Here is a 27080-nt window from a genome sequence, read left to right as displayed (position 1 = left end):
GCACTTTTACAAATATTATCTATTTTGATTCTCACAGTAACCTTGGGAGGGAAGATGTATTATAATATACCTTTTTTTTTTACAGTTGAGAAAACTGAGGCAGAGGTTAAGTGATTAACCCAGGATCACAAAGCTAGTAAATATTTGAGGCCAGATTTGAGCTCAGGTCTTCCTGACTCTAAGATTATAATTCTATCCACTGCCTAGCTCTTTTTATTAAAAAACAAACAACAAAATGTGTTTAATATGTGTGATTCTAATTTCAACTATATATATTTTTTGCTTTCTTCACTTTTCTTATGAACCCCCTGTTTGTGTTAAATTATATAAAATCCAAGACAGCAATAATTTTAAGTGCCAACTGTATGCAGAACCTTGTGCAACTACTTGGGATATACAGACAAAATGAAACAGTCTCTAATTCTAGGAGCCTACATTTCCCTGGAGTCATACAACGTGTAAATAAATAAAAGATAACAGATGCATGATCATTGGAAGAAGAGAATAACAATTGGGGAAGTCAACAGAGGTATATATTGTGCTTCTTGACAAGTATAATTGCATTTCTTTAACCACATACTATAGTGCAACACTTAGCTATGTCAAACTAGTTGCTTTAACCCCTCTTATTGGCCAGTGAGATCAAGACAATGCTCTCAGAATTAAATTCAATAAACATTTATTAAGCACCTATTATGTACCAGGCACTATGGTAAGCATTAGAGATACAAATGAGAAAAAGACTTCCTCTGACTTTGAGGAGCTCACAATGTGAGAGGACAATATAAAAAAGCAAACTGGGAAGGGGAATTGGACCAAGAGGAGGTAGCTGGCCAGGAACATGGTGTGACATGGTGTAATATCAAACAGAGCTGCTAATGGAAAACAGAGTTACCTGAAAGTTCAGAGATCTCTACAAAGGAAGGTTTGGGGAGGGGTTTAATGCTCTACCCTCCAGCCCTTCAACCAGAGTGGAAAGGTGACTGAGGGAGGTGTTTAGAATCAAAAACAGACAATTAGAATCATAAGATTTCAGCTCATCCCGAGTGAAGCAAGAAGAGCATCTGATAGAAAGCAGAGAACTACTTGGGTAATTACATATGATAGTGATTGTTTGAAATTATGCCAAAAGGTATATAAGATAAGGGTCTTTTATAACAGTTTTTTACAGGGGCTATGAAACTTAGAGAACTATGGTTATTTTTGCATTCATCTCCTTTTATAGCTCCCAGGATATTCTGAATATGAGTTCCAAATCCTAAACCATAAAGTTACCATAAGGCTTTTTTTTTTTAACATGAGCTGATTCATGGGATCACCAAGTAAAAAAGGTTGTTTTTCTCTTTAAGAACAGCTCCTTCTGTTTTCAATTATTGCCTCTAGAGGAAAAATTGTGCAAGCCACTCCCTCTTATATAAATCCTCATGCCCTTTAGAGAGCATTCAAAGACTCAGAAGACGTGAAGAATAAGAGAAGGTGGCAAAGAGAAGAAAGGTAGACCTTGAGGGATGGGAATGGAAGAGGGGAAAGGTGGGTAACAATGAAAATGCTGGCCATATTCCTACCTCCAACATTACTGGAACAAAGTGTAGTGTACTGTAAGGACAGATCCAGTTAACAAGTTCTAATCAATCTAATCTTTCTGGAAATTATTCCACAATTTGGGCTCAAAATTATATTTTAAAAACTAGTGTGAATAAGCAATACTTCTCAAACTGCGACTTGTTATATTTAGAAGGGGAAATTTGGTGTTCTTACCTCATCTCTGAAACAAGGAAATTGAACTAAACAATCTTTGAAGAGGTCCCTACTTGTTCTAACATTCTATATGGTTTTGCATGATATAGACTGACATGATATAGAGATGAAATGCATGTTTCTGAGAGGGAGGTGAAGGGAAAGACAAGACATTGGGAGGAAGTGTTTCTGAGGTCAAGAAATCTAACAATTGTATTTGGCTGGAATCTTCTTTTAATCATTACACTAAAGTGAAATGTAAGTGAAATAAAGTGAAATATAAATAAATATAAAAAGTGAAATATAGTGAAATACAAAACTATTTGCTTTCCTTATCTTTTAATTTCTCTTGATCACCCTGTGAAAGGAGTTAGGAAGGAATGAAAGTTAAAAGACCAGCAAAAAATGAAGAGGGGAAAAGATTATTAGTTCATAGATGGAATTATTGAGCTCTGAAAAACTGAGAATTAACTATAAAGTAAGGAAAATAAGGAAATGTTTTCCATGGAATTTAGAAGTAGGATATTCAATATGAGAACTGAAAGAGAGTTTGTAAAACACAGTGAAATGACCAAAAGGAGTCATTTGGAATTGGAGTGCGCATAGGAAAGCAAATTATGATGTTGTAGGTTACAGATGGTCCCATTGTGGAAAGTTGCTTCACTAGTGAAGATCAGTATCTCCTCTGGAACTTATGTCTTTAAAGAATAGAAGGAACAGTGGAGACTAAGTGACTTTCCTATGATCACATAGTTAACATGGAGTCAAACCTGAGTTGCCCTGATTCTAAAGCCATCTCTCAATCCACTATGACAAGTTGACTCTTGGAGATCCCTAAACAGTAAAAGGGGAAAATGGGGACAAAACCCAACATGTTTCTCATTAAATCAAACAGGAATATATAATAAATAAATAAATGATAAAATTTTGAGTTAAGTGATGATGCTGGCTGAAGAAGCTTTGCTTGAGCCTCTGTTCTTACAGGCGACCATGGGGAAGAAAATGGCAATAGTTGGAGCAGGAGTGAGCGGCTTGGCCTCCATCAGGACGTGTTTGGAAGAAGGGCTTGAGCCTACCTGCTTTGAGAGGAGTGATGATGTTGGAGGCCTGTGGAAATTCTCGGTCAGTGGACTTTTATTATGCTACAAAGAAAGAAAATTGCTTCATGAGATAGAACCGATTTTTCTGGCTTTTGCTTCAACTTCAAAAATGCCCAAACAGAGAGGTAGTGAACTATATATGCTGAAAGAAGCACATATTGTCAGACATGGTCAAAGTGTGTGTTTCATTTGAGTAGTCTGTTGTTACAAAGGAGGGTTTCTATGATGGGGGAGAGACAGCAATGGGGGAAATGACAGCAATATAAAAAAAGGACATCAATAAAACCTGTTTGTTTAATTATTTCCTCCACCTTCCATAAACTACTTCCAAGCCAGGAACAAATGTAGCAGTGTGAAATTTCAGAGGTCCCTGAGATTGTTTTCTGATGTTAGCCTGGGATTGTTGTTTTTCACTTGCTTCAGTTGTGTCTGACTCTTCATAATCCCATTTGGGGTTATTTTGGCAGAGGTACGGAAGACGTCTTTCTGACTTCAGGACTGGCATTCTATCCTCTGTGCCACCTAGCCTAGGATTAATCATTAGTAAATGAGAAAATTTAGTGTCCAAATATTGTACAACAGTTTATGTTTGGCCACTCACATTTTATTTATTTCAAGAGGAATGACTTAATATGGTTAAGAAAGATCATCATTGTTGGGTAGCATTCTGGTGGTAAGACTCAATGAATTTACACAGTTCATTCCAGTGACAATCGGCACTGAATTATTCATGAAATTCATACCAAAAGGATTCCATCTATATGGGACAGGCCAGAACTTGTATTCCTTTGTCATAGCCTTAGAGAGTTCAGGGTCTCTTGTAAACCCCACTGAGGCCCTGGCATGGGACTTTAGTGAAGGACTTCCGTTTCTCTTTCCCTACCTCCACTATGGTCCCATTTTCAACTTGAATAAAGCCTCCATTCTTCATAGATACTTTGGAGGCAACATGGAGGGTCAGTGGAAGGAGCAGTAACTCTTGAGTCAGAGGAACTGAGTTAAAAATCTCACCTTCTGGAGCAGCTAGGTGGCGTAGTGGATAGAGCACTGGCCCTGGATTCAGGAGGACCTGGGTTCAAATCCAATCTCAGACACTTAACAGTTACTAGCTATGTGACCCTGGGCAAGTCACTTAACCCTGATCAGCTGGGGGGGGGGGGGGGGATCCCACCTTTGCTGTTTACTACTTATATTACCCTGGGCAACTCACTTAACCTCCTTCCATGAGTCTGAGTTTTCTTATTTGTAAAATGAAGAGACTGGATACCTGGTTTCTGAGGCCCCTTGATACTCTATCTCTACGATTCTTTGAATCCTTGAGAAAAATCTCATAATCCAATTAGTAATTCTAGGAGTTATAACCCACTTTCTAGTCTCTACTTATTATATTATAGCCTGAAAAGAAAGGAATATTCTTTAAAGAATTATGGAAGTAAAGTATATATTGGGTTAGATTATTTTGATTTGTTTGTATTTACTTGGTTGGAGGGAGAGGAGACTTTTTAAAATTAATTAATTTTTAATATTCATTTTTTAAAATGTTGAATTACAAATTCTCTCCCTCCCACCCCTCCCCTGCTCACTGAGAAGGCTAGCAATATGATATCAATTATACATGTGAAGGCATGCAAAACATTTCTATATTAGCCATGTTGCAAAAAAAAAAGCGCTGTGTGACCCTGGGCAAGTCACTTAACCCCAATTGCCTTAAAATTAAAAAAAAAGCAAGAAAAAGCAAGAAACATAAAGAAAGTTTAAAAAAAGTATGCTTTGATCTGCACTCAGTGTTCATCAGATCTCTCTCTGGAGGTCGATAGTATTTTTCACCATGGGTCCTTTGGAATTATCTTGGATGGTATTAATCAGAATAAATAAGTCTTTCACATTTGTTCCTTTTTACAATATCACTATTACTGTGTACAGTGTTCTCATTCTATTTACTTCACTTTGCATCAGTTCATATAAGTCTTCCCAGATTTTTCTGAAAAACTTCCCCTCATCATTTCTTACCACAAATACCACTCCATCACAATCATATGCCAAAACTTGTTCAGTCATTCTCCAATTCATTGGCATCTCCTCAATTTCCAGTTCTTTGCCACTATAAAAAGAGCTGCTATAAATATTTTTGTACATATAGGTCCTCTTTCTTTTTCTTTGATCTCTTTGGGATACAGACCTAGTAGTGGTATTGCTATGTCAGTGTCTTATTGTACTGTGGTCATAGTTCAAATTGTTCTCCAGACTGACTGGACCATTTCACAACTCCACCAACAATGCATCAGTGTACTTATTTTTCCACATCCCCTCCAGAATTTATCAGTTTCCTTTCATCTTAGCCAATCAATAAGTGTTAAGTGATACCTCAGAGTTGTTTTAATTTGCGTTTCTCTCATCAATAATGATTTAGAGCATTTTTTCATGCAACTATTGATAGCTTTTATCTCTTCTTCTGAAAACTGCCTGTTAATATCCTTTGACCATTTATCAATTGGGTAATGGCTCTTTTTTTTTAAATAAATTTGGCTCAGTTCCCTATATATTTGAGAGAGGAAAAAAAAGACCTTTATCAAAAGAGAAATTTGCTATAAAAAAAAATCTTCCCCAGTTTCCTGCTTAGGGAGAGGAGATTTAATTAACCAATGACTAGATAATAAGGCAGGTAAGACACCCCAAAGTCTACTAGCAAGCAGTAAGTTTCTTAGTGTTATTACAACATCTGTGTCTATCTTCTTCCTGAACTGCTTATCTTCAAATTACTTTATTTTTACTTACTTTAATGCATCACTAGGTGTCACTGTTTCACAAATAATAAGAAGAAAAAGAGCACTGCAAACACTTCCAAGGAAGCACAGGGTCAAAAGAGAGAATAGAATAAATGAGAGGCGGGGCAGAATTAAGGGAAACATATTTAGTTTTTCACAACATGACTACTATGGAAGTGTTTTGCATGACTACACATGTATAACCTATATCGAGTTGCTTGCCTTCTCAATGAGGGTGTGTGGGAAGGGAGGAAGGGAGAAAATTTGGAACCCAAAATTTTAAAAACAAATGTTAAAAAAAAAATTGTTTTCACATGCAACTGGGAAATAAAATATACAGGAAATGAGGTATAGAAATCTATCCTGCCCTACAGAAAATTGAAGGGGAAGGGGATAAGAGAAGGGGGGGAAGATAGAAGAGAGCGCAGACTAGCAGAAGAGGTAGGTATTCAGAATGTATGCCATCTTGGGATGGGGGGAGGGACGAGATGGGGAGAAAATTTGGAACTCAAAATCTTGTGGAAGTGAATGTTGAAAACTAAAAATTAATAAATTAATAAAAAAAGAAAGGAATCTGTTAAGTATTTGCCGCACATTGTACTAAGAGCTTTGCTATTATTTTCTCATTTGTTAAGTATATACACACCTGTGTATAAATAGTGTTTTTGTAAGGCAAATTTGAAACCACACAATCATATTTTACTTTTATCTTCACTAAGTGAGAATATATCCTAATTAATCAATCATAAATTTTAGACTGTGTGAGAAGTTCTTTGAACTGGAGTGAGGAACAAGAATTGTGTTCAGATAAGCCACAGAAACTTGGCCACACCCCAAAAGAGTAAGACATGCCTGCTTAAATCCCTGAAGAGCCATCTGGGAGGGGGGAACAAAGGAAAGTGGGCCTGGGCTTCACCGTTCGGCCTAGGTCTCCTTCTCCCACTTACCCTTTGACTATAAGAAGACCTGGGAAACTTGGAAGGGTCTGGGCAATGTTGACTTCTATTCACCTATTATTGTCCTAGTTTCATCTCTCTGGCAGCAGATAACAGTGTCTGTATTAGAAGCCAAAAAAAACAGACTAGACATAGATTGACAGCTTCACAAGGAACTCAAGAAAAAAAAGAAAACAGAAAATCAACCTACATAATGCCTAAGGGGAGCCCCTTGAGCACCTCATGAATGGAAGAAAAAGACCTCCCAACAATTAGGAGCTGCCAGCATATGAGTCACATGTACTCTCTAAGATTAAGCCCACTTTTCCATGGATTACATACGTACTTATGGGGGAGTGTGTCATAGATTGGGGGAGAAGGGGATTGCTCTTAGTAAATATCCCTGCTGGGTGGGAGCACCAACCCTGGAGTCAGAAGAACTTGAGTTCAAATCTGACCTCAGATGCTACTTATGTGACCCTGGGCAAGTCATTTAATCCTGTTTCCCTCAGTTTCCTCATCTGTAAAATGAGCTGAAGAAGGAAATAATGGCAAACTCCAGTATCTTTGCCAAGAAAACCCCAAATGGGGTCCCAAAGAGTCAAACATGACAAATTGACTAAACAACAACAAAACTACTTAAGGCTGGCCAACTAAACTTATTCTCAATCGATGAACTTAGAGGCAAACGCACCAGTGGGAACGTGTTCCAATAGCATTAGAGAAACCCCTCCCACCTCTATTCACTCCTCCATCCCTGCAGAACCCCACCGTCGCTCTTCACAGATACTCCTAGAACCTTGAGAAGAAAGATGTAGCCTTGCCCTGGGATGCAAGGCTGTGAGAGTGGAACTCAGGACAAAGGTCATCAGGTCTTGGGTGTGCTACGTGTTATCTATGACATATGCATATGTGTGTACATGCGTATGTGTGGAGAGAGGGAGAGAGAGATCCCAAGGTCAGACTGATAGCGGGAAACTGGAAAGTAAGAAAGATCTCTTCTATGCTGTCTCACTTTTTCCTCTTCTTTCTCCCTAGACTCCCTCAAGTCTGAACTATCTCAAATTCATGTGACATTTCTTTTCCTTTGGAAGATGAAAGAAATCTCAAAATTCCAACAATCTGGGATCAGGGCACTCCTCCACACAGAAGGGGCATTACAGTTGTACATGTTTAATCCCCTCCCCCCAGAACATAAATTTCTTGAGGAAAGGGTTTGTTTTATTTTGGACTATGGAGTTCCTTTGCCTTCTTCGTAGTGAGTACCTGATAAATTTTAAGATAATTGATTTTCAATTCCACAAGTATGTTTTAGTTTTGTGCATTTTCTGAATCTCACATTCCTGGTTCAACCAAAGCTTTTAAATAATGACCCCTGTGAGTCATAGTCAAAGTCTTGTTTTAATCCGTGAATTCATCAGCATCCATTAAGCACTTGGTATGTGCTAGACATTATGCTAGGTGCCGAGGGTACAGGTGCAAAAGTGAAACAGTTCCTGCCCTCGAGAAGCTCACGTTATTCTGGAAGGGCATCAGGGGAGAGGGAATACATGTTCACTGATAAGTAAATACATCTTAAAGACAAAAGAAATAGGTGGATAGTGACATGCTTTCTTTTTACGTCCCTTCTAATCAGCTAAATGCAAAGAGATGCCAGTGGTTAGTTGGAGCATTGACGCATTAACCCATAAGAAAGAAGTCGCCTTTGACACAGGGTAGGGAACCTGTAGCCTCGAGGCCATGTGTGGCCCTCTAGATCCTCAAGTGCAGCCCTTTGACTGAATCCAAACATCTGAGGTTCCAGACCCCTTCTAGAGGATACAAACACCTGGGTTCGAATCCTCCATGGTGGCTCTGGTCCGCAATTGAAAGAGGTCATTTTTGTAAGGTAACACACTGTCTGGCACATAGTAGGTGCTCTATAAATGTTTATTTATCCCCTCCCCCCTAGTCAAGTTCTCAGTACTAACTGGTATTTCTCTAAGACTAAAAGTTGTACTGTATTTTATAACTCCCTAAGGTATTTATCACACATAGGGAGACGGATTGGCCCTGAGATTCATTGGGATAGAGAATTCCTAGATGAGCAAGTTTCCCTTACCAATGCACATTGGCATCTTCTCTACAACTTGTAGTCTTGAGATTTGCCTAGAGCAAGAAAAGGTTAATGACTTGTCTAGGATCACAGACGAAATATGTCAGTATTTATTAAGTGTATTTGGTTCATCTGTGCATGTGCCTTCTGCCATTTTTCGATCATAAGCTCTATGAGGTAGGGCAAAGTGGGGAAGGTATGTGCTCTCTAAAGTTTGCATTTTCCCTCAGTCCCTAGAATAGTGTTCTGCATACACATGGACTACCTAGCAATGTTTGTTAAATTACATTGAATTCGAAAGGGTAAATCATTCCATTGCTGAAATGTTCTGATTATTAGAAAATTTCCTTTCTATAGAACTCTGCCTCCTTTAAATTTCTACCCACTGCTTCTACGTCTACCCTCTGAAGCAAAAGTGAAGTCTGTTCTCATTTATTCATGGTAATCTTTAATATACTTAAAGACAGCTATCATGTTGGCCCTATACTCTCTCTTTGTTTTCCTGGATTATTTCACTCTTAACTGATCTCCCTTCTTCCAGTCTCTACTATCCTACACATTTATTTCCCACAGTCTTCTGAATTGACTTGAGGGCAAAGGTGCGCTTTATACCGGTGAATTAAATTAGAAATTTGCCTCAAGCTTCACAGTCTTGCTCAATTATAGACACCCTGCTTTACATTTTCATATCTATGCTTTTTTTTTCCCCCAGGACCATGCAGAAGAAGGCAGGGCAAGCATTTACCAATCTGTGTTCACCAACTCCTCAAAAGAAATGATGTGTTTCCCAGATTTCCCTTACCCAGATAACTACCCCAATTTCATGCATTGGAGCAAGCTCCTAGATTATATCACCACATTTGCCAAAGAGAAGAATCTCTTAAGATACATAAGGTTTAAGGTAAGCTATTATAAACAGAACCAGTCCTACACAATTTCTTTGAAGCCTCTCCCCTCCAGTCCTCTCCTCTACCTCCACTTTGGGCACTGTTCACTCACTTAACAGCAATTCCTAATACTGGGACCCCCCACACTAGAATGTTCCAATGAAGCCTGGAGGAATTCAGTGATCTACCTCTCTATGCTCCCTTTACAAAAATGTATCTATCCATACTCTAAGAACATTAGTGCTGGAAAGGAGCTTAGCAATTAAACATCTTTATTTTTTTTTCCCGGATGATGCAACAATTTTATTTTCGCAAACTACATAAACTTGACAATTCATGGTTTATATTTCAGTCTAAGCCTTTAGACTATCCTAAACATTTTCCTTATAACACACCTGGCAAATAGTTAACGCAATAGTATTACCCCCTATTAAGGAATCAGGAAACTGAGTCTCAGAGAGGCAAAATGACATATTCACAATCATACAGATAGAGAGAGTCAGTGACATACCTGGGTCTCAAGGTTCCTGAGAGCAGTACTTTTTTTCCGCATTTTGCCACAGAGCCCCTCTGTATTCACACAAGTTGCCCTGTATCATTAAGCAAACATCTTTATTTTGCTATTGAGAAAATTGAGTCTCAGAGAGGTTATAAAGCAAGTCAATGGATAAGAGCAATAGTATGCTGGAAACATACCAACTCTCAGACAATTGTTAAATTTCAGTGTGAATATTTTCACTTTGGAAATCAGCAAATGCTATAAATCAAGGCTTGATTTAGTGTTTTATTTATTTTCTAGACTTAATTAAGGCATGGAGAAAATTTTAATAACACAGATTAAACTTAAAAGCATATTGTACATACAATTTTTCTTCAGAGAGACAGTTCTTAGACATTTACCAGCAAATCCCTGGATATGTAGACACAATTGTGACTCAAAGGCCAGGACTCTTTAGATTATAGATTTCAAATTGGAAGAGACCTTGGGGGGGAAGGGTCATCATTTAGTCTGCCCCTCCTCCTCATTTTACAGATAAGGTAAAGTGACTTGCCCAAAGTCACCAAAGTCACATCCGTAGTAAGGAGCAGGGTCAAGATTGAAAAACATGTCCTTTGATTCCATATCCAGAATTCTTCCCATTTTACCATTCTGGTTCTCCAAAGCTACTTCTACCTCTTTCCACTATGCTATAATGTCTACCTAGGTCCCATCTGACCTTTCAGTTCAATTGCAAAACTCTCTGAGAAATTGCTAGCTAGTCATTACTTAATGTGCCATCTTATTCAAGAGGCCTATCTTGTTTCCCCCAATTGTTAGTGTCCCTTTATATCTCCATCTCAATCTATACTAAATTTTGCCTGCATGTATAGATAGATAGATAGATAGATAGATAGATATAGATATAGATATAGATATATACATATACATACACACATATATGTGTGTATGTATATACATTTAGATGTGTGTATATAGAGAGAGATATATATGTTTGTATCTATATCTATATATTGGTTTGTATACAGGTATTGCATATATCACATCTATATGTGTTTCTGCATGTATAGCTCTAGCTCTGCTTCCTGTTTTTATTTATTTGGGGCCATGTTGTAATCCTCTAATAGAATACAAGCTCCTATAGGGCAGGAACTATCTCACTTTTGACTTTGTATCCCCAGAGCACAGCATGACACCCCACTCTTAGTAGCAGGTGCTTAATAAATGCTTGTTGTTTGTTCATTTGATTGCTAAAGTAATGTGTTATATCTCACCAAAGCACTTAAAAACTCTGGAATCTAAAGGCTGAACTTCTATTTACTAAATTTCAGTTATCACGGTAAGATACAAGAGGATTGGATGGGTGAGAGAAAGAGGAAAATAGGATCTTCCTCATATTCATCAAATCATATGTATGTGTAAGATCTGTTCTGTGTATAAATGGGGTGAATTTTATCCATAAGTCACTCCAAGACCAGATTTTAATTCTCTAGGAGAGGTCACTATGATTCTGAAAATAATTCACTTAAGGCACAAATTACCGTATCACAAATAGAAACCCTATTCAGAAAAGAATTTTACAATAGCATTGTATGTAATTGCAAAAAAAAAAACTGGAAATAGCCTGTGTCCAGGAATAGGGGAATGATGAAATAAAATGTGCTTTATTATTGAAATGCAATACCTAAAGCCATTAAGATGGGTAAGTACGAGGAATACAAATAAGGAAAAACTGAAATAAGATAAGCAGAACCCCACAAAAAAAAATAGAATGCATAGTTACTGTGGCCACATAAAAGAAAAATGAATAGGATAACAGATTCAGAACTGGAAGGGGAAAATGAGTGAGTGGATGAATGAAAATATATTGTTTATTATGTGTAAAGTTCTGTGCTAAGAGCTGAGTATACATATAGAAGAGCATGACAGATCCTGCTCTCATGGAGATCACATTCTAATAGTGGGAGATGATGCACATAGAAGATTTCAGATGGAAGTCAGATGGCAAGGACCAGTGGTCCTTTAGGGTATAGAAGTGAGGGAGACAGAAACGCATCTTCTTTAATTTAATTTTTAATCAATAAAACAAGATCATTTTCTGAAGTGGAACTGTGTGGAAAACAAAGGATTCTGATGGAGACTTAGAGGCAGTAACTGAAAAATTACTGATGTTTCATACAGTGTGGTACAGTGAGAGGGCGGAGATGGGGAAGCCCTAAGAGAACTGGGTTCAAATCCCAGTTCTAATACTTATTACCTTCGTGGCCATGAGCAAATCACTTTGCCCCTCTGGGACTTAGTTTACTGATCTATAAAATGAGGAGGTTAGATCAAATGACCTCTAAGGTCCCTTTCAGCTCTAAATAAAATCTACGATCCCATAATCTTAAAACTCATATGATTCAGAATGTACCATGTGAGCAGGGATAATCACATAACCTTTTTTGGGCCTCAGCTGAAAACTGAGGTTGTAACTTGCCCAGGGTCACATACTTCGTAAGAGTCTGAAGCAGGGTGGAATTCAGATTTTCCTTACTCAAAATCCAGCACTCACACTCCCTGCATGTTGAAGACTAGATGACCTCTAACATATCTTCCTATTCAAAAATGGATAGTCCTATGGGTTGAAATTAATTTAAATGTAAATAATTACTAAGCAAGTTTAGTTCAATTTATTTTCAATATTCTATTCTTAATAAAACATTTCATTATTTTTTTAAGAAAGAGATCCTCTTCAGGAGAAGATTTTGGTCTTAAGGAATGTCAGGTCATTAAAGTTCTCAACATGGAGTTAATGGTCACCCAGATATGACCACTCAAACCCCATGATCTGGAAGAAACCTTGCCCAAGCCCTCTGAATTCAAGTGCTTTCCTTCTGTTCACTATTTTCTACTTATCCTGTATATGTTTGTTTGTACATAGTTGTTGGCATATTGTCTCCTCAATTAGATGGTGAGGTTTTTGGAGTCAGAAAGCGTCTTTTGCCTTTCTTTCTATCCCCAGTGTTTAGTGCAGCTCTTGGCACACAGTAGGTCCTTAATAAATGCTTATTGACTGACTTGTTCTTCTACCTATTAAGCACATTATATCCTCTTTGCCTTCAACTTCAGCAAATTCCATATCGTTAATTGTCCGACCTATTCAGATATGCTACTATTGAGCAGAATGGTTTTTGTTTGTTTTCCTTGAGACCTTGGTCACCGAGATAAAGAAGCGCCCTGATTTCTCTGTTACTGGCCAATGGGACGTTGTGACTGAAAAGGATGGGAAGCAGGAATCAGCTGTGTTTGATGGTGTTCTGATATGTTCAGGACATCATGTGTACCCCAATCTGCCAAAAAATGACTTTCCAGGTGAGTTTAAATACGGCATGCGGTGAAGATTTGGTAAAGCTAGCAGAGGTAAAATGTTGATTGCTTATATTTTTGTGGTTATTATTTTATTGTTTTTCTAAATCACCGAATGGGTAAAACACCTTCTCCCACCCTACTTCGAACCAACCCTATGAGTTCATCAGTGTGGAGAACTGCTTGTGTGGAAGCTCCCTCCATTAATGCAGCTCGATAACTTGGCTTTATTCTTAATCACCAAGGAGTGCTGGAAGACTAAGTAATTTACCCATTGTTGTACAGCCAGTATATGTCAGAGACAGGACTTGAACTCTGGCCCTTCTGATTCTAAACTCAGCCTTCCATCCACTGCCCGTTAGTTCCTCTCTTTCTGAACAGCAGTTTTTAAAATTGTCCATGGGCTTGACAGTAAAAAAAAAAAAAAAAAGCAAGATGCTGCTTTGAGAGCATGGCACCTACAAAACAATTTCTGCAGTTTGTCATAACAAGAAAAGGTAAAAGATGGGTCAAGAGTTAAAGGAAAAACCTCTCCTGATTTTCTTTAGCAAACTCATTAATTATCCCCTTTCCCCCTCAGGACTAAAAGGGTTTAAAGGCAAGACCTATCACAGTCGGGAATACAAGGGACCAGAAGGATTCAAAGGGAAGAGAGTGCTTGTGGTTGGTCTGGGGAATTCAGGCTGTGATATTGCTACAGAGCTGAGTCACACAGCAGCACAGGTATGATTTCCCAGGACGCCTTGTGATTTATCCTTGCCCTAAGTATTATTCCTGTATCAGAAAAGTACTATAACAAGGAACTTGTGATGGCAGAGTTGACTTGGAACTCAAGTAATTAGGGCCAGGTCAGCCTCCCTGTAGAAGTATTAGCATCCACTGAATGATGAAGTCAAAATATGTCTAAGAAAGTACCATTATAGGAAAAATCTGTTTCAAGACATCAATGTCTTCATTCCTAAACATTCTCACCTCACTTTGGTTTTAAAATGCTCTGGATTTTAGGTAAAATCCATAAAAAATTCCTTAGGTATGCCCTAATGCCAATGACACAAACAGCAGGAAGGTTATCTCTAGAAATTGGTCTAATCCCACTGGACTGGGGTCTCCCAGATTGCTTCTAATCACAGAATCACCAAGCCTCATAGCTGGCAAGCACCACAGAGATCACCTGGGTCAGTCCTGTATCTGAACAAGAATCTTCTCTCCAAAATTCTCAGTGAATCAGGTGAAGTTAATCCAACACCATTAAAAATTCATAGTCTAAATGCACCGTCAGGTGATGGAAAGAAGAAAGGTTGAGTCACAGAATCAAAGAAAGGTAGATGAAATCTCAGTGGCTATCTAATCTAATCCATACCCTAAAAAATTTACTAAGGATCTTAGCTGGAAGGGAACCAGAAGCCTTCTAATTCAAACCTCCTCATACAAGGAAAATAAGGTTCAGGGAAGGCATGTGACTTGCCCAAAGTCATATAGGCAGAGTAAGAAGTGAGAATTGATCCCAGGTGTTCCATCTCAAGTCTTTCCATTTTACCCTTGAGAATGAAGGGACACTTACTGCCTGCAAAGCAACCCATTCTACTTTGAAAAGGTCTAATTTTTAGGAAATGTTTTCCTTATTGTTAACTACATCAACTCACAAAGAACATTTGTCAAAGCAAAGAGGTGGGGTGACCCACATTGATCAAATCATGATTTTTTCAACTATTGACAATGTAGGAAAGCAGGTGGCCATACTAGACCAATTAACAATAACAAATGAATATCTATGAAAACCTTACTACTATGGGGAAACCGAAGAAATGCAACCAAGAATTCTTCTTTGTCAAGGAACCTGAAACCTAGCTGAGGAGACAGCATATAGATATTTGAAAGTCAAAATAACAACACAAAGATGTAAGAAGTCAATAAATCATTAAACACCCTTAAGGAAGGATTTTGTATTGTGAGTTCAAAGGAATAGAGAAATCAGTGACAGCTGGAAGAATAGAGCAAAGTCTCACAGAAGAGGAGGGTCTGAAGCTAACCCTTGAAAAATCTAAAGAAATTAGATGAGTAAAGAGGTTTTAGGAAGGAAGGGCATCCCAGATGAGAGGTTAGCATATGAAGGCAGGAGTGTGTTTTGTGCATTTAGGAAACTGACTAGTGTGATTGGGCCAAAATATTTGTTATCAGAGAGTAGTGGGAGATGAACTTGGAAATGTAGATTGAGGCTAGATTATGGAAAGTCTTAACTATCTATACTTACCTAAAAGTGTGAACTTTGCTCTTTAAATAATGAGGAGTGACAAATTTTGATCAGGGGAATGACATGAGCAAACTGAGAAGTTAAGAAGATTATTCTGCAAGATGGACTAGAGAAAGAAATTAGATGCAGGTAAATAGGTCAATCGATGTTTTCTGGTTTTTGTTTTGTTTTGGTTTGGTTTTTTGTGAACCTCGGGAACTATTTTTAGAAATAATTCAAGTGAGTTATCCAGTAACATTTTTAGAGAAATATTTACATTATAGTTGACAAGCAAGTACTTTATAGAGAGATATGTATAATGTCCCTTCTTAAGACTTCAATTTCAGAGTTTGTTGGGGTTCCCCCAATTGAAATTTACCTACTACTTTCCTTCTGTATTGAGAATTTGATTAATATGAAAGTGTGCTTAGAAAATATGACGATAGCATTTATATAGCACTTCAAGGTTTACAAAGCACTTTACAAATATTCCATTTGAGCCTCACAATAACCCTAGGAGATAGGTGCTACTATTATGCCCATTTCACAGGTGAGAAAATTGAGGCACAGCTTAAGTGATTTACCCAAGATTATACAGCTAGTCACCATCCAAGGAAGAATTTGTACAAAGGTCTCCCTGACTCAAGGTCCAACACCGTTACGCCCCTTAGCAGTCTGATTTTACTCATTATTACCAAATTAGAATTCAATCTACCTACTTTTTTTCCAGGTTGTCATTAGTTCTAGAAGTGGATCCTGGGTAATAAGTCGCCTCTGGGATGGTGGGTATCCTTGGGACATGCTATATGTGAACCGCTTTGATAGCTTCCTCAGGAACAACCTCCCTACATCCATCTCTGATTGGTGGTATATGAAGAAGATGAGTGTGAGATTTAAGCATGAGAACTATGGAGTGATGCCTTTAGACGGGTACATTATATTCGAATTCTTATGCAACTGATTATTTTCATGTTAGTACAAGCATTTTATAGGATGGATCCCCTACACACACACACACACACACACACAAATAAGCATAAAATAACATCAAAATGGTGATTAAACCTCAAAACTGGGATCGTGAGGGTGAAATCTAAGTCAAAGGCACACATTGACTGAGCCCATGACTAACTCTGAGGCCAATTCTATGCCGGCAGAGATGCCAAAGTTCAGATGGGTCCAATGAAAATAAGGTTGATTGTGGTTACCAACTGTCAGTCAGTCAATAAACATTTAAGTGCTTACTATGTTCAAAGGACTGTGCCAAGCCTTGAGAATACAAAAAGAGACAAAAGACAGTCCCTGCCCAGCTAAGCCAAGCTGCACAAATGGTTCAGTGGTAGAATGTTCTCTTGCCAGGCAAGACCCCTAGAACTAATTCCCAGCTCATCCACGCTCCCTCCATGGGATTTCCCAAATCCCTTCATGATATTTTGATGCACTTACCTCTGAGAGGCAGTTAGTTAGGTGGCTTAGTGGGTAGAGTGTAGGGTTTAAGAGTCAGGATGACCTAATTGAAACCATACGTCAGATGCATACAGGTAATGTGATCCTAGAGATATTAATCAATTTCTCTGTGCCCACATCTATAAAATGATAGGGCTGGAGATGATGGCCTTTAACTCTTCTAAATCTATAAGACTGTGATAATAAGCTTTTTCACTTGCTACCGGTGTGATGTTAAATATTCTAAGCCCAAGTTGCCTCATCAGTAACATGAGAAGATCATCTTAAATGACCTCCAAAATCCTTACCTATCCTTTCAGGGCATGAGGAACACTTGTGAAAATAAGGAAGAATTTCCTTTTCCATGTTTTTCCTTTTGCCAAAACAATAGCTGGATAGCTATAAACCAGAAATTGGTCCCTAGGGAAGAAACGAACACCATTTTCATGTAAGAAATCGCCAACCTTCCCTCTGGAGATCCCCAGCTCCACTGCTACCACACAAGCCTTAAAATGGCCCACAGTCTCAGGACCATAGTCCTTGCCCCTTTCGCCTCACTTGAATCAGCCAGCTATTGAAAGTATGGGGGCACTGTTTTAATGAAATAAGAAAAATCTTATGACAAAAATTAGGCAGGTTAATCACAAGTATACTGTGAAGAGAGTCTCTTCCTCATGAAGGTCTTTCTCTTTAGATCCCCTCAAAGTCTGGTTTCTTCTCTTAGCTCCATCCTCCTTCCACTCTGTGTTCAAACTAGAGCCCCTTCCCATGAACACTTACTAGCACATCTTTTGAGATGTTTTTTTTCTTCTAGTTTTGACTGGGTGAGTTTCATTCCATTCGCATCACCCCTGCACCCCTCAAAACACATACACATACACACTAATTGAGAAACTTCTGGAATATATGACATATTCGCCTTACAACCTAAATTTTCAGCTCCCCTGCTTCTAGAATATCTATCTCAATTCCTGATTTCTCTCCCTTTCCCTACGCCTAGACCATATGTTCATTTCTATTTTTTCTAATGCTTCTCTCATCCCTGGGGGTGGAATTTGATCTTTCTTTCACCATTTCTTTCACAAACTCAAAGAATTTTAGAACTGGAAACTTAGAGGTTTTTATCCTCATGGAATTTGATACTGGATAAGACACAAACCCAAATGATTATGATATATAATATTGCTGTGTTAGGGGAAGATCATTAATGAGGTGGGGACAGAAAGCTTCTTGAAAAAGTTAGCAAGGATAGCTAGATAAAGCACTGGCTCTGGAGTAAGGAGGACCTGAGTTCAAATCCAGCCTTCAGACACTTGACACTTACTAGCTGTGTGATCCTGGGCAAGTCACTTAACCCCAACTGCCTCAAAAAAAAAAAGTTAGCATTTAAAGTGAATGCTAAAGGCTGATTAAGAATGTAATAGGCAGAGAGGAGGCTGGCGCTCAAGGTAACATACAGACATGTATTCACTCCCAAGTTAAAGAGTTGGTAATGGATCATTTCCTTGAAATAAGGTTTTAATGTGTGTGTTAGGTGTGGGGAGAGGTGGATAAGGAACTGGTTAGGTCACTGGGTTATCTGAACTGGGGAAGAGGCAGTAGTTTCTTGTAGAAGAAAAGGAATACAAAAATGCAAGCTGTGTGAAAGGATTAGGATAAACACACAAGTACATGTGCACGCACACACACACGCACCCCCCACACACACACCCCACCTACTGCACAATTTGCCCAGGATTACTGTGCATTGTAAAACAAGAAAAGCATAGTTGCATTTCCTACATGTTTACCATACTTTGGGCATGAAACGAACACCATCAATATTATACTATTTCCTTTTGTTTATGTAATATCTGATAAAAACAAGTGAAAAATGTTATGTTGGGCTATTGGCTGTCTTCTTCTTGCAGGACACTGAGAAAAGAACCTGTGATCAATGATGACCTTCCAGCCCGCATCCTCTGTGGCATAGTAACCATCAAGCCAAATGTTAAGGAATTTACAGAGACATCTGCAGTATTTCAGGACGGGACAGTGTTTGAAGCCATTGACACTGTCATTTTTGCAACTGGCTATGGTTTTGCCTACCCTTTCCTTGATGAATCAATCATCAAAAGCAGAAACAATGAAGTGACCCTTTTTAAAGGAGTCTTCCCTCCTCCCCTTGAGAAACCAACAATGGCTGTGGTTGGCCTGGTCCAGTCCCTTGGTGCTGCCATACCTACTGTTGACCTGCAGGCCCGATGGGCTGTAAGAGTAATAAAGGGTAGGTAGATGGAAAGATAACTGATAAAGGTGGGACCTGTCAGCATAGTGAATTGAAGACCTAGCTATTTATCTAAGCATGAGCACAGCAGACAAACAGATGGAGTTCTAACAGCAGAGGAGTTCAGTTCAAGAAAGTCAACATCAGAGAGGTCCAGATATAGATATTGGGAACCAGATCTCAGAAAGACAAATTCAGGGACAGATAAAATAGGAGAATTGAGATAGTAGGCAAGAACTAGAGACTGAGGGACTGGAAATAAGAGAGGATTCCAATTGTTTGATGACTATGATATAAAGTGTAGACTTAATCATATGGAAGTAGAGGTACAAAAGAGGGACCCAGTTTCTAAGGAACCAAAATAGCAAAATCAGAATATAACTAGCTAACTAAACCAGTGACCTAGTGACAGTTTGTTATTTATATTATACTAACTTTGGACAAGTTTGATCTCAGGGTCTGGAGCTGGACTGAACTTTTGAGTGAAATGCCCCAAACATCAAAGCCTTTAAGATCAGGGACCCAAACAGGGGTTGGAACAGTCCATTTGGTCCATTTGGGGTTTATATGGTTTTTCTAGACCACCTTCCAGATCTGAAAGCCCTCAAGGAGCCCAAAACTACCCTTAACTCATTCCAGGGTGGTCCTGAACCACTAAAGCAATCAACGCATGTATTTGTCTTCTCCAGAATCCCCCACATCAGAACTGAGAATGGGATGGTCCTCTACTTATAGACTAATATAGTAGCCTAATATCCCACAAATAAGGTGACCTCTGAAAGAAGAATTGGGTCTCCTCTAAATACAACTTCTATTGTACTCCCAATTCCTCAACAATTCCCATGAAACTATCTTCAAGTGTTTGGTCCAATCTCCCTCTTTAAACCTTGAAAAAAGGATGTCCGCTCTCCCTTTCAAGTAGATAAATCACAAAGAATCACAGAAACTAAAAAAAATTATAATGCTCAGATGGCACTTAAGGTCTACAGAGAGCTTGTTTTTTATCTTATTTGATCTTTACAACAATCCTTAAAAGTAAGAACTATTATTATCCCCACTTTGCAAATGAGAGAACTTAGGCTGAGAAAAGGTATATGACAAGTGCCCAGGGTCACAAGGCTAGTAAGTGTCCAAGGCAAAATTTGAGCTCAAATCTTTCCAACTCTAAATCCAAAGTTATATCTACTACACTGATCTAGCCACCTCTTAATCATAGATTAGAAAGGACTTTAGCACCCATCTTATGAAATTGATACTATCCCTAAAAATGGGAAACTCATTCCTGAAATTGAATTTAAACCATTTTGCAAAGATTATTTAAGGAATGACTTGGAATCAGCAACAGCATCAAGATATATGTTGCAGTAGTGGATAAACAACTAATTTTTAACTTAGAAAGATCAGGGTTAAAGGGTCCTGTTGTGGACATTTATAAGCTATGTAACCACAGAGAGATCCCTTAACCTCTCAGTGCCCCCAGAGAATGAGACTAAATCAGAAACAGACAAGTTACTGCATCTGTGGGGGAAGTTTCCACACTAGATATTCCTTTTATTGATGAGGTTGCAAATGGAAACCAAAATGAATAAGAAAGAACAGTAGTAGTAGCAGCATTTCTATAATGGTTTAAGGTTTGCAAAGTGCTTTACAAATATTATCTCATTTTATCTTCATGGCAATCTTCGAAGGTTTTTTTTTACATTTTGCAATGGAAGAAACTGAGGCATACAGAGGTTAAGTGACTTGCCCAGGGTCACACAGCTAGTAAATGTCAGAGGTCACATTTGACCTCAGGTCTTCCTGGTTCCAGATTCAACACTCTATCCACTGTGTCACCTAGCAACCTTAATTATCACCTTCATTACATAATTACTTTAATCTCTGTGACTAGTATAATGTTTTAAAAGGATGAACAAAATCTTCTGGGTAGATCAAAATAATGACTAACTTTTTTGTTACTTCCTAGTATTATTTGAGTTAATATTGTATTAGTCAGAGTTAAAGTTGTCACTGGACTTCTTAATAAAGGACACTCCACTTTAGGTTCAAACCAGACTCTCTCAACTATTTCTGAGTAGTTTCCAACTCACTCAGGGTGAGATGGCATTTTACCACCCAAAATATGATTATGATTTTCTTTTCTAGGGACATGTTCTTTGCCCTCTGTGAGTGATATGATGCATGACATTGATAAGAAAATGAGGAAAAGCCTCAGATGGTAAGAATAGTTCCTTCCTTCCTCCTTTCCTTTCTTCCTTCCTTGTTGAAAGCATGCCTCTTGTAGGTCAGGTAGCAATAAATACTGACATTTAAAATACTGACATCCATTCTTAAGTGATACAGTTTGCTAACTCCATTTAACAAAAAAAGTTATTATATTTTGTTTAGTTTTCAAAATCTAGCCAAATGATATTATTGCTGGTTTCTATTTAATATTAAGACATTTCATTGAGACTATAAATATAAATAAATACCAACAAAATGGAACAGGTCCAAAGAAGGGAGAAGAAAGGAGACTATAGCCTCTATGGACTGATTAAGGGAATCGAGAACATTTTATTGTAGAATAGAATGCTTAAGAGGGATATGATAACTTCTTTAAGTATCTGAAGGAATATCATGTTGGAAAAGGATTATATTTGACTTGCTTATCAAAGATAATAAAACAAGTAGCAGTGGGGTATGCATTATAGAGGCAGATTTCAGCTGGAGATCAGGAAAAACCTTTTACAATTAGAGGTGATCAGTGAGGTACCCAGGAAAGTAATACGTTTCTCGTTACTGGATAACTTCAAGTAGAATTTTCATGACCACTTATCAGGAGTATATAATACAGGACTAGATAGCCTCTAAGGTTCCCTTCAATTCAGAGATTATATGGGATATTGCATCATTAAAATCTGACAAAACTGATTCAAATGTATTTGTAAGAATTCAGTGGGGAATTTATGCCAATGATACACAAATTATTAACAAAAATTAAGAAAAAAAGATATTCTACCAAACTTTCTTTTATGAAACAAAATAGTCCTAATGCCCATACCAAGGACGGGTAAAGCAAACAAAGACAATTGCAAACTAACATTAATGATAAATAGTGATGTAAAAATAATTTAAATAAAATCCTAGCAAAAAACTGCAGGAATGTATACAAAAATAACTTACTATGACCAATTTGTAGTTATATCAGGGATGTAAGGATTGCGAGTGTTGGTGTACTGAAACAACAGGGAGGACGTCTTCAGAAACATAAAGGAAACTTCAAAAGGGCTTATGTCATACACAAAATTCAGCAATTTCTGACCATTTAAATAAACAGAAATTCCCAAAACTATATTATGGGGATAGTAGCAAATATGATTTCTTGGGAAAGTCTAGAACTTTTTAATCATGCCTCAAAAGATTTCATCATATAACATCTATAACAAAGTTTATTTCATCATTAGGAATAGGCAATTGGAATAGGGAAAGGAGGTGCTATCATTCATTGAAACTTAAGTAAAAGGAGGAAAATCAAAATACAAGCACCCACATGCACATAGTAACAAGTGTTCATTTTTCCCATTAAAAGGAAAAAAAGACATTGATGTTAAGCCAGTCATTTGTCATAGAAGCTCATAAACCTATTTTAGGAATGTGGTCTATATTCATGGGTGACCTGTAATTTCAACAGAATGGTGCTTTCACACCCTTTTTTTTTTCCTGAATATGTCTTTTTTCTCTCCCGAGGTTTGGTGACAGTCAGACAATACAGACAGATTATATCACCTATATGGATGAAATTGCCTCCTTCATCGGTGTCAAGCCCAGCATGCTTTGGCTGTTCCTTACAGACCCCAAGCTGGCTGTGGAGGTTTACTTTGGTCCCTGCAGCCCATACCAGTTTCGACTGACAGGACCAGGAAAGTGGAAGGGAGCCAGAAATGCCATCCTGACCCAATGGGATCGGACCTTGAAACCCATGCAGACTCGAGTTGTTGGTCGTCCACAGAAACCTTACCCCCTCTTTGAATGGCTCAAACTACTCGCTGTTCCTATTATACTCATTGCTGTTTTTCTCACTTTGAACTAATAATGAATATCTGGAGGATGTTTAATTCAGAGTCTTGGCTATGCTTGGGATTGGAGCTTTGCTATTTTAAAAATAAAGAGATTTCATATTTTCTTCTTTCTTGTTCAGCAATCCACAAAAGTGCCAAATTGGCATAAATCAGCTCTCCTGGCAAAATAAAATAGAATAAGCCATTTCCACACCTTTAAATAAATACTCATCAAATAAGAAAGATCATCAGGGGTCTTTCTCTTGTCTCAGAAGGATTGTGTCTCAGGTATCCCACAGAGTTATAAATCTAAATCTCATTTAAATAACCTTGAGGGAAAGAGATTGTCCCATTCACACCTGTTCCCATACTCAGAATCCCTTCTCTGTCAGGACTTTTCGCTATGGTGCATGCAGTGTGATATTCTTTTCTATAAGTAATCGTTTGGGTCACTATAGTTGAAAGCTGCAGCAAAATTCTAAGATGGAGCACTATACAGAGAACCATCTGAAGTAATAAAGCTTAACTATGCTGAAATGCATCCCTTTGCCTCTAGCTGATATGGACACAAAACCAATTCCGGTAACAATGATAGGATCCTATTAAATGTGGAAAATTGTAATCAATATAACTCCACTCTCAAGGCTCTGGATATTCTTTCAACCCACAGACCTTTACAGACTCTACTTAAACGCTTGCTTAAGTGCATAATAAGGAATTTATGTCAGTCAGCCCACTTCCTGGGATTCTTACAAAGAAAGAGTATGTTATTAATCAAAAAGTATTTATTAAGCACATATGCTTCAATTTAATCTATAGACTTCAAATATTTTTCACAGTAATATTCTTCACTACTGTAGCCAGCTATTCAGGGACATGGGGCAAATTCAGTTAACAGCAGGACAGAGCAGTGGGGAAATAGAGGATCAGGGAATACCTATAACTATTTAAGAACCCAAGAAATCAGAGAAGCCAAAACTGATGGAAAAGTCAGTGTGTTTGAAAGGGATGGGGCTTGGGGAGAGAAATTTATATAGCTCCTACTCTTAAAACTCACAACAACCCTATGAGGCAAGAGCCATCATAATCCTCATTTTACCATTGAAGAAACTAAGATTAAATGACTTGCCCAGGGTGACACAGCCAGTAAGTGTCTGAGGCTGGATTTGAGCTCAAGACTTCTGGACGCCAGGCCCCCTGTTCTATCTATCCACTGGGTGACGCGCTGTCACTGAGACAGATGCAGAGAAAACTAGTCAGGTATTAGGGAAGCCCATAGATAATAGTAATAAGAATCAGGACAGGATCGAGTAAACTTTACTATTACTAAGACAGGCAATAAACATTGATTAAGTGTTCAGTAAACTTCTTCCCTCGCTTCCCTTCTTTCCTCAGTTTTATACATCTCTTCAGCAGTCTAGACATAAAATTACTCCTCCTCCCTTTTCACCACTTTTATTGCAGTATCACACATTGTCTTAAATTAAAGTTAATTACATAGCCACAGGAATAGCTTGAAAGGGAAACTGTAAAGTTTCTTTCCCTGGAGATCTTTGAATCTAACAGAGACTTTTCTGAATGGGACAGTTTAAATTCAGCAATGCTTTTAGGAAGTAAAATAAATTTAATTAATTCTAGAGGTCCCATACCACCCAAGGATTATAGAAGTTTAAATCAAATATCCTTTTTTTAAATTTATCCCAAGGCCTGTACTTGAATCATTGAACACAGTAAAATCTTTCTTATTGTGTTTGGTAGAAACTACCAGAACATTAACTTAGTCGGCAAAGCTTTCAAAAGCCCAGAGTAACCCTCCATACTTGAAAGGAGCATCAACCTAGAACTTTTCTAGAATGACCAGTAATGTAAAGCACTTTGCGAATCTGAAAGAGATATATGTATATTAGCTATTTATTATTATTATTATTGTGATGATGATGATGATGATGATGATTCCTGGATATGTATTGTTCTAAAACTAGTCTAACAACTATTTTTGCAGTGGCTAAGAATTGGAAATCAAGGGGAAATCCATCAATTGGGGAATGGCTGAACAAGTTATGGTATATGATTGTGATGGAATATTATTGTGCCATAAGAAATGACAAGCAGGATGATTTCAGGAAAACCCAGAAAGAGTTACATGAATTGATGCAAAATGAAGTGAGCAAAACCAGGAGACCATCATACATAATAAAAGCAATATTATACAATGAAGAACTGTGAATGACTTAGCTATTTTCAGCAAGACAATCCCAAAGGACGCATGATGAAACATGCTATCTGCCTCCAGAGAAAGAACTGATAATTATCTGAATGCAGATTGAAGCATACTATTTGTCTCTTTCTTCCTTTAATTCTTTTTTTTTTGTTTGAGTCTTCTTGTGCAGTTCCAACTGCCTTGTTTAATAGATGAGTAAATAGAGATCTACAGAGAGGGTTACATGATTTGCCCAGGTTTTTATAGCTAATGACCATCTGAGGTAATTCAACCAAGATCTCTCTGAATACAAATCCAGCTGTCTATGTAACTATACTATGTTGCCTCCCACTAGGGTCCCCATCAATGAGATCACAAATCTGTAAATTATTTAAGCATGTTTCATAAACTTATTATAATTACTCATTAATTGTTTACAGAGGTACAATTAATTGTTTACATAGGTACAATTTTCTATTTCCAGGTTCCAGTGTCTTAGTAATGAACAGTGAATATTGGCAGAGCCTGACTAACAAGAGGATAGAAAGAAAGAAATAGGAGATTTCCTTACACACACACACACACACACACACACACACCCTCAGGTTCACTCAGGTACCTTCCATAGGAGACAAGAAAAAGGGAGAGAAAGGCATATCAAAACCTACTCCACCCAAATTTTAGCCCTATTAACTTAACTAGGTAAGAACATGTCTCAATCAATCACTTAAAAGACTTAAATATTAAGTTTAAAAAAATGCCTTAAACCAGAATAAGTTGCTCAAGAATTGTGTTGGAATAGGGGCAGCTAGGTGTCACAGTGGATAGAGGCCAGCCCTGAAGTCAGGAGGACCTAAGTTCAAATCTGGGGTCAGATACTTAATAGTTGTATGACTGGGCAAATCACTTAACCCTGATTGTCTCCAGAGAGGGAGAGGAGAGAGGAGAGACAGAGAGATAGAGAGAGAGAGACAGAGAGAGAGAGAGAGAGAGAGAGAGAGAGAGAGAGAGAGAGAGAGAGAGAACTATGTTGGAATAGACTAAAGAAATCTGGCCATACCTGAAGACTCTTCTATAAATTAGTATTGAGTTGGGAAGTACTTTAAAAAATAAATAAAATACAATACAACCCGGCCAATATGAATTTGTGGTTTTCTAAGTCAATATGCAGATTGCAGGGATCCACTTCTATTTGACTTTGACACCACTAGTTTAGCTGAATCACTGCTTAATCTCCACCTAAAACAAGAGAGAGGACTACATCCAACCCGCAGAAAAGTTCTTTCTCTAATGTCTATGGTGAGACAAGCTAGAAATCATCCTGAGGAACCAACTTGCCCTGCATGCATGCAGTTTCCAAGGTCTTTTCCTCTCCATTCCTTAGAACGTTGACTGTCCTTTCTCCTAAAGAGTCTCTCCCAAGAAGCACCAATTCCATTCCTTACAGAGGTACACCACATCACATTCAGCCTTCTTTCTATCCATCTATAGTCACATCTCCTTCACATATTCAGCTGCATGCACAAAGCCCT

At 38.0% G+C, this 27080-nt stretch overlaps 1 protein-coding gene across 3 annotated transcripts; it reads left to right on the top strand.

Moving 5' to 3' along the window:
- Positions 1–1002: 1002 nt before the first annotated feature.
- FMO3 (flavin containing dimethylaniline monoxygenase 3) lies at positions 1003–23473 on the top strand. 3 transcript variants are annotated; one of them, XM_020970493.2, is made up of 9 exons: positions 1003–1090; positions 2722–2859; positions 9345–9533; positions 13210–13372; positions 13947–14089; positions 16327–16526; positions 18953–19308; positions 21454–21526; positions 23038–23473. In XM_020970493.2, exons 2-9 carry the CDS (start codon positions 2728–2730, stop codon positions 23378–23380), a joined length of 1599 nt encoding a protein of 532 aa, XP_020826152.1. In that variant the 5' UTR covers positions 1003–1090; positions 2722–2727; the 3' UTR covers positions 23381–23473. The 3 variants fall into 3 exon arrangements, with proteins under 3 accessions (XP_020826152.1, XP_020826151.1, XP_020826150.1); XM_020970492.2 differs by lacking the exon at positions 1003–1090 and adding an exon at positions 1392–1494; XM_020970491.2 differs by lacking the exon at positions 1003–1090 and adding an exon at positions 1425–1530.
- Positions 23474–27080: the final 3607 nt, after the last annotated feature.

This window comes from Phascolarctos cinereus, unplaced genomic scaffold (assembly GCF_003287225.1).
Source record: "Phascolarctos cinereus isolate Bilbo 61053 unplaced genomic scaffold, phaCin_HiC Scaffold_5;HRSCAF=322, whole genome shotgun sequence".
Taxonomy (NCBI): Eukaryota; Metazoa; Chordata; class Mammalia; order Diprotodontia; family Phascolarctidae; genus Phascolarctos; species Phascolarctos cinereus.
The sequence above is the reverse complement of the archived record's forward strand: the minus strand, read 5'-3'. Positions and strand labels throughout refer to the sequence as shown.

Bases quoted from the DNA above. Each gene is read 5' to 3' on its own strand.
- FMO3 (XM_020970493.2), top strand. From the start codon at position 2,728: ATGGGGAAGAAAATGGCAATAGTTGGAGCAGGAGTGAGCGGCTTGGCC. The intron at 2,860-9,344 runs GTCAGTGGACTT...TTTTTCCCCCAG, and splicing joins GAGGCCTGTGGAAATTCTCG to GACCATGCAGAAGAAGGCAG. The intron at 13,373-13,946 runs GTGAGTTTAAAT...TTTCCCCCTCAG, and splicing joins GCCAAAAAATGACTTTCCAG to GACTAAAAGGGTTTAAAGGC.